The sequence below is a fragment of the Melanostigma gelatinosum genome (assembly GCF_949748355.1).
Source record: "Melanostigma gelatinosum genome assembly, chromosome: 1".
In the NCBI taxonomy this organism is placed as follows: domain Eukaryota; kingdom Metazoa; phylum Chordata; class Actinopteri; order Perciformes; family Zoarcidae; genus Melanostigma; species Melanostigma gelatinosum.
Window position 1 is genome coordinate 1,844,685 of NC_136634.1, and position 11,718 is coordinate 1,856,402.

General features: G+C 42.7%; 1 protein-coding gene across 1 annotated transcript; it reads left to right on the plus strand.

Annotated features, from left to right (window-relative positions):
- The first annotated feature begins 426 nt into the window (after positions 1-426).
- LOC306775863 (mixed lineage kinase domain-like protein) lies at positions 427-10,934 on the plus strand. Its single transcript, XM_079266409.1, has 11 exons — positions 427-497; positions 1,713-2,166; positions 3,061-3,150; positions 3,541-3,718; positions 4,470-4,570; positions 4,669-4,807; positions 5,791-5,875; positions 5,986-6,125; positions 6,844-6,893; positions 7,874-8,020; positions 8,949-10,934. The coding sequence occupies exons 2-11, from the start codon at positions 1,719-1,721 to the stop codon at positions 8,996-8,998; spliced, it is 1,428 nt and encodes a 475-aa protein (XP_079122535.1). The 5' UTR covers positions 427-497; positions 1,713-1,718; the 3' UTR covers positions 8,999-10,934.
- Positions 10,935-11,718: the final 784 nt, after the last annotated feature.

The window sequence follows — 11,718 nt, forward strand, 5'->3', positions numbered from 1 at the left end:
CAACTTTGTGGATGAACAGAGAGGATTAATAGTAGCTCTCTTCAAAGCCGTGGCACAATCGTCCCCCTGCAGAAGTTTCATGAATGAGCCCCAAATGTTAACATCAGTGTTGTTTTTCCTTTTTCCTATACATAAAGACAATGCAACAATCCATCAACCCAACTGTTCTTACTTGGTCTATTCATGGTTTCCATGATAGGGCGTCTTTTTGTCTTGTTACTAAAAATGACATAATCTGAGCAAGTGTGACTGATCAATCATCAACACAACAGCTTTGTCAGGTTTCATCTTGGCTGCAGTGAGTTCTTCTTCTTCTTCAGTGGTGAAGTAAACCAACACTCATGGGTGTGTCAGGAATAAAGCTCAAGGGGCAACTGCAAATGTCGCAGAGGAAACAGGAAGCAGTGAGCTGCAGAGGGAGGAGCTGTGGGCTGCAGTTTCATTTTCAACACACAAACACACAAGAACTACCTGAGACGAGAGGCTTTTCACTGCAGGTAAATAATCTTTATGTTTCTTTAACTCATCTGGATAGTAAACGTCTCGGATGACACCTCCTGATGTGTCCACTCGTTATTGGCTCTGTGAGCAGCTTAGTAGTGATCCATTTCTGTACAGAAGTACAACGAGCTTTTAATGTGTTGCTGGTATGCGTTGTCAACGTGTTGAAAACTGTCCAACACAAAGACAAGTTATTCCCTGCAGGGCAACAGAGAGCGGTGACTCCCTCTCTGAGTGTCTGAGGAGAGGGAGCTTTGTCAGGTGAGAGTTTACCTGCTCATACAGATCAATGCACAGAGAGGAGAGAGGACAAAAGAACAACCTGCCAAACTAATACATTAGAAATCTTCTGTATTTGAGTCTCAGCAGCCGAGGATTTGCAGGCAAACATGAAATCAATACGAACTCTCAGTCTGAGGAGCTGCAGACAGAAGAGTTATTATATATGGGGGGGGGATGCATTTAATCGAGCAGTTTGCTTCACACACAGACAAATCAGCTGTTGCTCAGTGAAGCAACTTTCAATAAAAGTAAAAGTATCCAGTGGTAAAACCAAAGGGATTAAAAAACAACCAAAGAAACAGAGAAAAGGCCACATTTGATCACTTCAGAGATTTGTTTGACTAATATGTAGTGTTAATCTTATTAGCCATGTTAGCTGCATGGCTCTCGGGACGGCAACAGTTTATCTGTTGGTCCAGACGGAAATATCCGGGGCGACTCCTCTGGTTGTATAGAAGTCTATGAGAAACCTCAGTTTGCCTCAGTAAACATTGTAAACATGAGTTTATGTCTCAATCTCTAGTTTCAAGTCTTCTTCAATACAGCATGATGTTCATTTAGTACATTATGGTCCATTTAGAGTCAACAGACCATAAAGCAGGGGATGCCTTTTTTTGGACGATTTAAGGTCGTCCCTAAATCAGAGGATCGGCGGTTCAATCCGCTATGTCAACGTGTCCTTGGGCAAGACACTGAACCCCAAATGTCTCCCGAAGACTGTGCCATCGGTGTGAATGTTAGTCCTGATGGGCAGGTGGTACTTTACACGGTAGCCCCTGTCATCAGTGTATCAATGGGTGTTAATGGGTGAATGGCATGTAACATCAAATCACTTTGAGTGGTCGGAGGACTAGAAAAGTCCATTTACCATCTTAAACTTGATCTGATTTGCTTTCAGCTCTGATTTATTCCATTTCTATTCTCTCCAGTTGAACATGGACTTCATTGACCCCATCCTGTCCATTGCCTCAGAGATCTACGCCCTGGTTGAGAAGGTGAAGGCCAATAAGAAGTCCAGCCAGCGTGTTTGTTCCCGAGTCAAAGCCCTGGACGAGCTGGTGAGGTCCATCAAAAAGAGGGCGCAGGGACAGACCACTGCCGACGTGGAAAAACCCCTCAATGAACTCTTCTTCACTCTGGAATCGGCACAGGCGCTCATCGAGAAATACACTCTGGGCAATTGGGTGAATCGCATCCTGAAGGCCGGCTGCCACGAAGAAGAGTTCAACAGTGTGAACAATCGCCTCAATGACGCCTTCCAGGTCCTGTCTGGAGCTCTGCAGGTGGAGCAGAGCAACATGCTGCACCAGGTCTTCGAGCTGGCCTCCAGACAAAAAGAAGACGAGATGGACAGGAAGGAGGACAACGCCGAGCTGAAGACAAGTGAGCAGAACTGATGTCGACTTTGCCTTTGTAGAGTTTGTTGAGGGAAGACGATCAGAATCAGCTCAGTCAATCCACATGAGCTTCAATTTGATCTTGTAGTTTAAAAAAAGGTATCTTCTCAATTTACATCAGGTGCATCATAATACTAATAATAAATACATTTTCTATAGCGCTTTTCAAAATACCCAAAGACACTTTACAAGGCAGGGACAAACATAACAAACAAACAAACAAACAAAAAAAGGATGACTGGAGAAGCTGTGCTGAATGGGTCATGTAGGGGAGGGTAGGGTGCCGGGGTCAGCAGGTGAAGGCGAGGTTGAAGAGGTGGGTTTTGAGGGCTTGTTTGAATGATGGTAGGGAGGGAGCCTCACGGATGAGGATGGGGAGGGCGTTCCAGAGGGGAGGTGCAGCCAGTGGAGGTTGTGGAGGACCGGGGCGATGTGATCATAGCGGCGGGTGGAAGTGAGCAGTCGAGCGGCAGAGTTCTGAACATATTGGAGTTTATTGAGGATTTTGTTGGGATCATGATAATTGATGTTCTTTTCAGATGGTTAAAAACACAACAAACTGTGTTATGGCTTAAGTTCCCTTTCCAATGCGGGACCTTTTTCAAGGACTCGCGAATCTTTTTAAACACTTGTTTACGTCCTGCAAGCGTTCACCTCATCGGACAACTCAAAGCAGTTACTGTGCACTGATAATACAGCACTTTATCAATTTACCTTTGGGTTTTAATCCCCTTAAACAACAGCTGACGTTAACCTACAAGGTTTTCAGTTTTCAGTCACTTTTGTATTACGAAAAGCCAGATGGAGAAACATGTTGCCAATAGGCCGAACTACTGAAGAGATGGCCTGCTGTTGGGCCTATTTTCTGTTTGCTCCTCAGTGGTCGTGCAATACTTGGTGGAGCAGCAGAAGAACATGGATGCCATGCAGAAAGAAATGGAAATCCTCAATATCAACGTGGATAAAATCTGTGAGTAAACCAAAACCACTTCAACATACACTACGAATGCATTCATCAGGTGGAACTCCACAGGAATGTTCATGTTGCTCTGCTGGACGGGGAAATAAGTTCAGGTTCACCATATCAACTTAGTCTCACGCCAGTTCTTGAAACAGACACAAAATGCTTTGTCTGTTGCTTTTATGTACAGAGACACAAATTGTCCGTTGTTTTGTTTCGTGTCCCTCATTCAGCACGTTGTTTTTTCTACTAAACCAACAAAACCAACAATAGGTTTAGGCAACACAAAAACAAATAGTTTGGTTATTGTGGGTTTAATGAACATAGTCAGACATCTGTAATTGGGAGACATTTCATATAATCAAACATAAACTAACTTGTGAACATGTGTTTCCATAGTGAATAAGCCCAGCGTCCCTTGTGAAGACATCCGAATGATCAAACCATGCGAGCTGAACTACGAACAGCCCAAAAAACCCTTCATGACAACGTCAACCTCAGAGGTCTACAAAGGACGCTACCACGGATTCACGGTGGCCGTCAAGAGATACACTGACCCTTTGAACACCACCCCGGGGTCTGTGACACATTTCAACACTGAATCATTCTTATCGCTCAAGTTGTTTTCCCTTTAAAGTTGTATTTTGTGAGTTTGTCCAACTCGTGGGTCTGAGAACAGAAAGTGTTGCATGCTCTACAGATTGTAAAGATCCCTGGGCTACAAAATGGCTTGAGCATGCTGAGAATCTTCTTCTCTGGTTTTTGAGTGACGTTTCACGTCTTTGACATTTGACGTATTTGACGTTCTCCAGTGCGGATGGAGTTATTTTGTAAAACGCAGGTGGCGTGGACAGAATATTTTCAAATCTAGGGGAAAATATCTGTACACGTGTAGACGGGGCCTGAGTCGTATGAACAACTTATTCACGCTCTTAGCTCGACCCTTTGCCACTCAAGTTAAAAAAAGACCTTCTCCATCCAAGATGCAGTTCTGATTCTGAGACACATTTGGCTTTTATTCAACATGGAGCCCCACAATTATCTCTGCACTTTTCTCAAGCCAATGCCATTTTCAAGGCAGCTTTATGGTTTACAAGGATGCTTTGATTAGCTTCAGGCCATGAAGAAATGAACTGTTGATGGGATTTGAACATGATCTAAATAAAACGTATACTGTAAAACTGCAAATGTCGCTGTGGCTATATTGACTTCACATCTGCAGATTTTCATGACGGCGACCGCTCCGTCTTCGTGTTCACACACAGCCCTGTGTATTAGCATGTGACGTACTGCAACTGTCAAATATTCTCTCTCAACATTGTCTTCAGCGAATTGAAGAAAGTTTTCAAGAAGGAGGTTGACACCATGAAGCGGTTTGAATCGCCCAACATCCTGCGAATGTTTGGCGTCTGTCTCCAGGATGAGGACGGTGAGTGAACTGTAGAATGTAAAGGACTTCAGCGAGTATCAGGCACATGGCACCTTTATAATAACATTAACGTGACGTCTTTTCATCACCGTTTTTAGGACCCAGGCCTCAGTTCCTCATCATCATGGAGTACTGTGAGAAGGGAAGTCTCCTCCAGCTTCTGGTCTCTGAAGGTAGCAGTCTGTCTTGGCACACGAAAGCTCGGATGTGTCGGGACGCAGCGCGAGGACTCTACCGGTCAGTCTTCTACGATGACATATATTACATTTTGCCTGTAACACTGAAAGAGGATCGCTGTTGTTTTCAGCATGCAGTTGTGGAAGAAGTACTCAGAAATTTAGGCAGAGCTGCAACGATTGGTCAATTGACAGAAAAATAATCGCCAACTACTACTTTATATTAATTGTTGAGCATTCTCAGCCTCTCAAATAGAACTCAACTTAAATATGGAGATCTCCTGCTTTTTTAAACAGTATATTAAACTGAATATGTTTGGGTTTCAGGGATGGATATTTTTCACTATTTTCTGACGTTCATAGACCAAACGATGAATCAATTAATCTAGAAGATAATCCTGCATTTAAAGTCTTACTTGAGTTTTAAAAGTATTAGCATTATACGAACGTTTCTAAAAAGAAGTTCATTTCAAATGTAAAAAAATAATAAATTCTCATGTGTTTGCCGCTGATACACACACATTCTCCGTGATGAAAATGTGATCGGTGGTGGAAGAAGTATTCAAGTCTTTCACTTAAGTTAAAACAATAACAATACCACAGTGTGTACATTCACTTGAGTGAAAGTGCAAAAGTATCAGCATGAAAATATACTGGATCTACCGAATATTACTTGATTATATATGTTAATACATTTAGATTCATCACTTCAATGTTGCAGCTGATCAAAGTGGAGCTTTATATGCTGCTGGGTGGCTGAATCCATAATAATACATCATCATTTAATCATTTTCTTCAGTAGAAATCTGAATCTGCAAAGAAAATATAGCTATTAAATAGCTAGCGGAGTAAGAAGTGCAATGTTTCCACCTGAAATGTAGGGGAGTAGAAGTATAAAGTACCTCAAATTGTACTTAAGTTACAGTACTTGATTAAATGTACTTAGTTACTTTCCTGCATTGTGTGCATGTGCCATCTAAATTCTATCTGTGTGGTTTGTTGTGTACGATAGAAGGTGCCATCATGATCTCTGTCTTCTCGTAGACTTCACCAGACTGAAAAGAAATCAAAGGTTCACGGATGCATCAACAGCAACAAGTTCCTGGTGGCTGAAGGCTACACGGTCAAGGTACTGAAGCCAGTGCATGCTGGGATTGCTGAAAGCCCACTGGTTGGAGGTATTTAAGGCGTTGGGGGGGATTGAATGAGGTCTTGATTTGTTGTTGTTGTTGTTGTTAGCTGGGAGGCTTTGAGCTGGCAAAAACTGAGACGTCGCTGAGAAGGCCAACGAAGGACACAGCGATCAGCTCCCTGTGCTACTCCTCTCCAGAGATGCTCCACGACATCAACCACTACTGCAAAGAGTGTGAGATCTACAGGTCAGATACCGACCAGCAGCTGAGCCTACTTTACCGTCGCCGTGGTGAAGCCGGCGCGGAAATGACGTAATCACGGCCGTCGCGTGGTGCGCAAGTGGTTGTCGTGCTCGGTCGTGCACCTCTGATCGCGATCGCGTGACTGTCACAGACAGTTCACTGATAAAAACACGACTCGCATGTCTAGGGATTTTACAAAGGAGGACAATTTGCTTTTAAATGCTTTTAAACGGAACATTTAAAAGCATTACTTCTATTTACATTTAAGTCAATATTTTGCAGCCAAATCAAATAGTCTTCAGAATATTCAACCTTTGTTTCCTCATAATGCTTTTAATACTTGACGTGTTTCTTTACAGGGTTTGTACAAAGGCAATAAAGTAGTCCGTGAACACGAGTCTACGAGTCATTGCGGAGGTTGGTTTATGGTGTTTTGCGGTTACACCTACAGTCTCTGTGCATATCTCTGAGTTACACTCGTCTTTTTGATTCTCCACAGTTTATTTGTTTGTACGTTCATGAGTCACTACTAACAACTTTAATTCGGATTCATGAGTTGTTACTAGCTTTATTAAAAGCATTAATAAGGGCTTATAAGTTGTTACTAACAGCTTTATCAACCCTCTGAACCCGTAAACCCATCGTTGGAATTGAAAAGCATGTTTTCTTTAATAAAATGGAATAAATGTTTCTCACTAACTTGGAGATGTTTGTCTTTCAGCTTTGGAATCGTCCTGTGGGAAGTTGCAAGCGGCCGCAGACCTTTTGATGGTGCGTATCTGCAGAACAACAACGTCCAACACTTAACTTACTGTTTTTAGCATGAAGGACTCAACTTCTTTTGGTTTGACAGCTATCTGTGAAAAAAAGGGACGCTATGGTTGCTCCCCGGTTGGGTGCATGATTAATGTCATTGCCAAGGTTATAGGCGTAAGAGTATGTTTTATCTTTAAGTTACGTGTGTTTCGTAGACACAGCATGATCAGAGCATCTCATCCAGGATTTCAAAACATTTTGTGACAAGCTAAGCGTGTTCTGCCGGGATTCAAGCTTTTTGGGGGGAAACACAAATGTTTTGAGACTCGAGTCTTCAGACTCGACTTGAAGGCATGAATATTCACTTTTACTGCTGTGTGAATAGATGGGGCCTCTCTGTTGTTGGGTAGATATCTCCAGTCACACCTTTTACAGAAGGAATGTTGTGACCTTACAAGAGCTAAAACCAAAGGTGGAGAGGGAGTCTTTCTTTGATGCTACAACTCCTTTTCTTTGCTTTATTTATTTTACACTTTATTTAACGATGTAAGTCTGAGCTTTACAGAGACAATGGACCAGCGGGGCAGTTGTACTTTTAAAGTAACAGCACGAGGTAGAAATTCAAAGTTATTAAAGTTCATCTCCAGGGGAACCGGAACGTGTGTCCCAAATATGACGACGATCCATGAACTAAGTTTGTCGAGACATTTAACTTAAAGAACTGTAAATATGAACCTCGTGCTGACGCCAGAAGGGAAACATTTGCTGGTCTCCAAAGTTATTAGCATTCATCCTCTGGGGATCATGAATGTCTGCACAAAATGGCAATCCACCCAACAGTTGGTGAGATATTTCACTCTGGTCCAAAATGGTGGACAGACGGACCGACACTGCCGTCCCGACAGTCACACAAGACGATGGAGTATGAAGGATTAGATGAACTATATAGTCTTTGGCTTCAACTTCTGTTCTTAATGTGTTCTCACTTTTTCCAGGTTGGTCAGACAAGGACATCTATGAGAAAGTGTGCAAAGAGAAATTTAAAGAGGAGCTCCCCAACCGGGGGGGCTGTCCCAAAGGACTGACGGATGTGATCGACGAGTGTCGGGCCTATGATGGCTTCCAGAGACCATCTGCTGGAGGTAACCTTCAATCACTGCCATCGCCACACACACTGTTACCTTCAGGCACATCCACATGCTGTATCTGCTGACACATGAGTGAACAGGATTCAGTGGATCATTTGAAGGTCTTTAAGTGGACGGTTGGTGTTTATGGGGGTAAAAAAACTTTCTAAAGTTCCTTTAACATTCTGAAAGACTGTTTATTGTTAGATCAACACTTTGTGAGGTAAAATACTCGGTTCTACAAACTTTTTATAGTTATGGTACTCCATGGAGCCTCTAACCGGTCTTGAACCAGTCTCAGTGTAGTCCTGATCCTTTATCAGACCTCCATCAGTACAGAGACCATCAGAGAGAAGATGGTCTGTTTCTATCGAGTTGTTCTTGATGCTCGTCATCGGAGCCACCGGGTCGGATTCTGGTGAAACCAGATGAACTCATGCAGGTTCACCAGAACCTCCTTCAGCTCAGACTCCAGCAGAGACCGGTCCACCGTGGACAGACCCAGATCCTCCAGCAGAGACCGGTCCACCGTGGACAGACCCAGATCCTCCAGCAGAGACCGGTCCACCGTGGACAGACCCAGATCCTCCAGCAGAGACCGGTCCACCGTGGACAGACCCAGATCCTCCAGCAGAGACCGGTCCACCGTGGACAGACCCACATCCTCCAGCAGAGACCGGTCCACCGTGGACAGACCCAGATCCTCCAGCAGAGACCGGTCCACCGTGGACAGACCCAGATCCTCCAGCAGAGACCGGTCCACCGTGGACAGACCCAGATCCTCCAGCAGAGACCGGTCCACCGTGGACAGACCCAGATCCTCCAGCAGAGACCGGCCCACCGTGGACAGACCCAGATCCTCCAGCAGAGACCGGTCCATTCTAAAATTCTAAATAATGTACTTTAAAAGTAACACAAAAATGTCTGTCTTTCTCTTCTGCAGAGCTGGTGGATAAACTGCAATGCGTGGTGGCACAGTTAGAGAAGCAGTGAGCCTCTTCATCGCTCTGCCTCTTCATCAGCAGCACTCAGGGCTTCTGGTCACGGGCATCCTCAGGAGAGGAGTCATAAAACTGGCCCGTAACTTCTTTATAATCCACACGGAAAGTTTACACTGAAAGCCATACTTTAGTTTTTTCATTTAATTTAGTTCACTGTGACTCTTGGATAAAAATAACCTGATAATTCTAACTTTAAATATTTTTTAAGAAATGATTGCGTGTTGAGGGGCCAAAGCTCCTGCTGAGGTTTTCTTATTTTTAGAACTGGTAGTAATTTCAGGGTAACAGATGATTTCAGCGGTGCTACTTTATTTCACAGCACTTCTCAACCGCACGACGACAGGCACTCACTAAACACTCTGTTCATTCAGGAGAAGCACATACCTGCTAGTCAAGGGCGAAAGACCATTTATTTTGTCTCTCGTCTGAATTGAGTCGTGAATTACACAGATATTGTTTGTCAATTTAAAAGATAATTTTGAAAGTCTCAGTTTGTCATAGATTTGTCGTAGTACCGTGAAACCGCTCAGTTAACTAACGGAGTTGTACCCCAAACTGGACAGTTGTTAGCTAATGTTTCAATACAATTCATTTACAATGTTGATAAAAATGATCGTGTAATGTTTTCAGTTGGTTTAATGGTGTTAAACTGAAGTTAAACTTCGTACCTTTCAAACGAAATGTTATTATTAATCTAATATTGTTGTAATTATTACAGTTAGCTTTGCCTTTACCAGAGTCGTTAAAACGATGCTAACACGGGTGAATTAGCCGTGCACTGCTCTTGGCCTAATCCGTACGGACTTCTATCCTCGTTGTAAACACTGGCTGCTGCTGGTTTTTCGGGGATATTCGCTTGTTCCAGGGTCGCAACAATGACCATCAATGCTGTCGACACATCCGGGACCGTAGTTCTGTCCTTCACAATAAGATATCACGCTTCAACAACTCCAAATGATGCAATAAAAGCTCCTTCATTTCCGTTCGAGCTGTTTTAGCGTCGCCCGAGCGTTCTTTCTGCTTTCTCTCATCAAAGTCACTTTCCTATAGTATTTAGACATATAAACGTCCATATATATTCATGAAATTTGACACATAGATTATTTGATATGTATGAATTAATGTTATTTACGTTTGGTTGGCGATCGCCGAAGAAAATGACAGCGTAATGACCGGAAAGGGCGTCACGACGGAATCGTTCGAGACAGGCCAAGAGCAGCTAGCGCCGACCGAGGCAGGCCATCGTTACGTTACTTACCTCTTGTCTCGCACAATGTACGTCACCAACACGGCCGTTTGCTTGGCTTGCTAGCTAGCTAACTTAGCTATGTGTTCCACACACAAATGTAGCGTTATCTTGCCCTTGCTCTTTATATCGCCCGGGAAGAGAAAGAACGAGTGAGAGCAGGCGACAACCTCCGGTTCTGAAAAGTGATGTCAAAGCTTCATGTGTTAAAGATGCATTCTCTCTAATGTCCATCAGGGGGCGACTCCTCTGGTTGTATAGAAGTCTATGAGAAAATGACTACTTACTTTTGTAAAATAAAGTCCCATTGTCGTCCACCTGAAGGGGCGTGACTTTGCCGCTCTATGGGCCCCTGGACGCAGACATGCAAAAGGCCCCAAGGCCTCTCCTACATGAGTAAGACAAAGAATGTGTAGTTGTTTAGCCTCTTTTTGTTGCTGTTTTGTGTCTCTTTGTAGTTGTTTTATATTTCTTTGGGGTCATTTTTAATCTCTTCTTGGTTGGTATGCATCTTATTAATGCCATTTTGTAGGTGTAGGTCAGGGGGCCCCTGTGCCCGATAGGTCCCGTTCAGTAATTAAATCCATGACCGCATGAGCACAAATCCTCTCTGCAAATAAAAGCGATGTTTGATTCAACATGGCTGCTTAAACGTTGAAATATTCCGAATAAAATCAATAAACAAACCAGAAAAACTCCATTGCTTGTCTTCTTTTTACTCTTTCCAATGCACCCTTAAAATCGGGGGTGATCATTAATCTCATAATATTACAAATGTATTTATTCTTTTAATTTTCACATCTTCATGCCCTTTTTAAATTCAAGTGTGTATGTTGGCTAAATTTAGTTCTTCTTTTTGGAATTTTATTTCCAATTGTGACCGATGGTCAAATGAAGTAATATCAGTGTAGCCGAGGGTTTATGTTGCGCCTATACTTTAGGATAATCATAAAACAATAACCACGGGGCTCCGTATTCAGCGCCAAGATGGCAGCCACTTTATTCCTTCTCACGCTCTACTTCAGAACCTCTTTCCTCTCTCTCTCCTTCCGTCTCCTCCTTCACAATAAAAGCACAAAACCCATACACAGGAACACTGCTTCTAAAACATACTCAACATTATAGCTTGGATAGCAGAATGATCTCAAATGGAATATCTGCAGATGATGCACAAAACCAGGAAGCAGATGAGAAAAGCCACTGTTTGATTTGAGGGTTAATTTGTGTTAAAGTACAATGAACCAAAAAAATTAAAAGAATTCAGATTTGTCACTCTAATTTCATAATCAGTGATGGAAAGTACAATTTTAAGATACTTATACTTTACTTGAGCGTTTCAATATTCTTCAACTCCACTAGTCAGAGGAAAATATTGTACTTTTTACTTTGCTATATTTTATTTCGTAACTTTAGTTACTTTGCAGATTCCAATACAAATACAAAATATAATCAACAAATAAATTATT

What these genes read in the sequence shown, in the direction of transcription:
- LOC306775863 (XM_079266409.1), top strand. Translation starts at nt 1,719, where the DNA reads ATGGACTTCATTGACCCCATCCTGTCCATTGCCTCAGAGATCTACGCC. An exon ending in GCAGCGCGAGGACTCTACCG is followed by an intron (nt 4,808 to 5,790) that starts GTCAGTCTTCTA and finishes GTCTTCTCGTAG; the next exon opens with ACTTCACCAGACTGAAAAGA. An exon ending in CCAGAGACCATCTGCTGGAG is followed by an intron (nt 8,021 to 8,948) that starts GTAACCTTCAAT and finishes TCTCTTCTGCAG; the next exon opens with AGCTGGTGGATAAACTGCAA.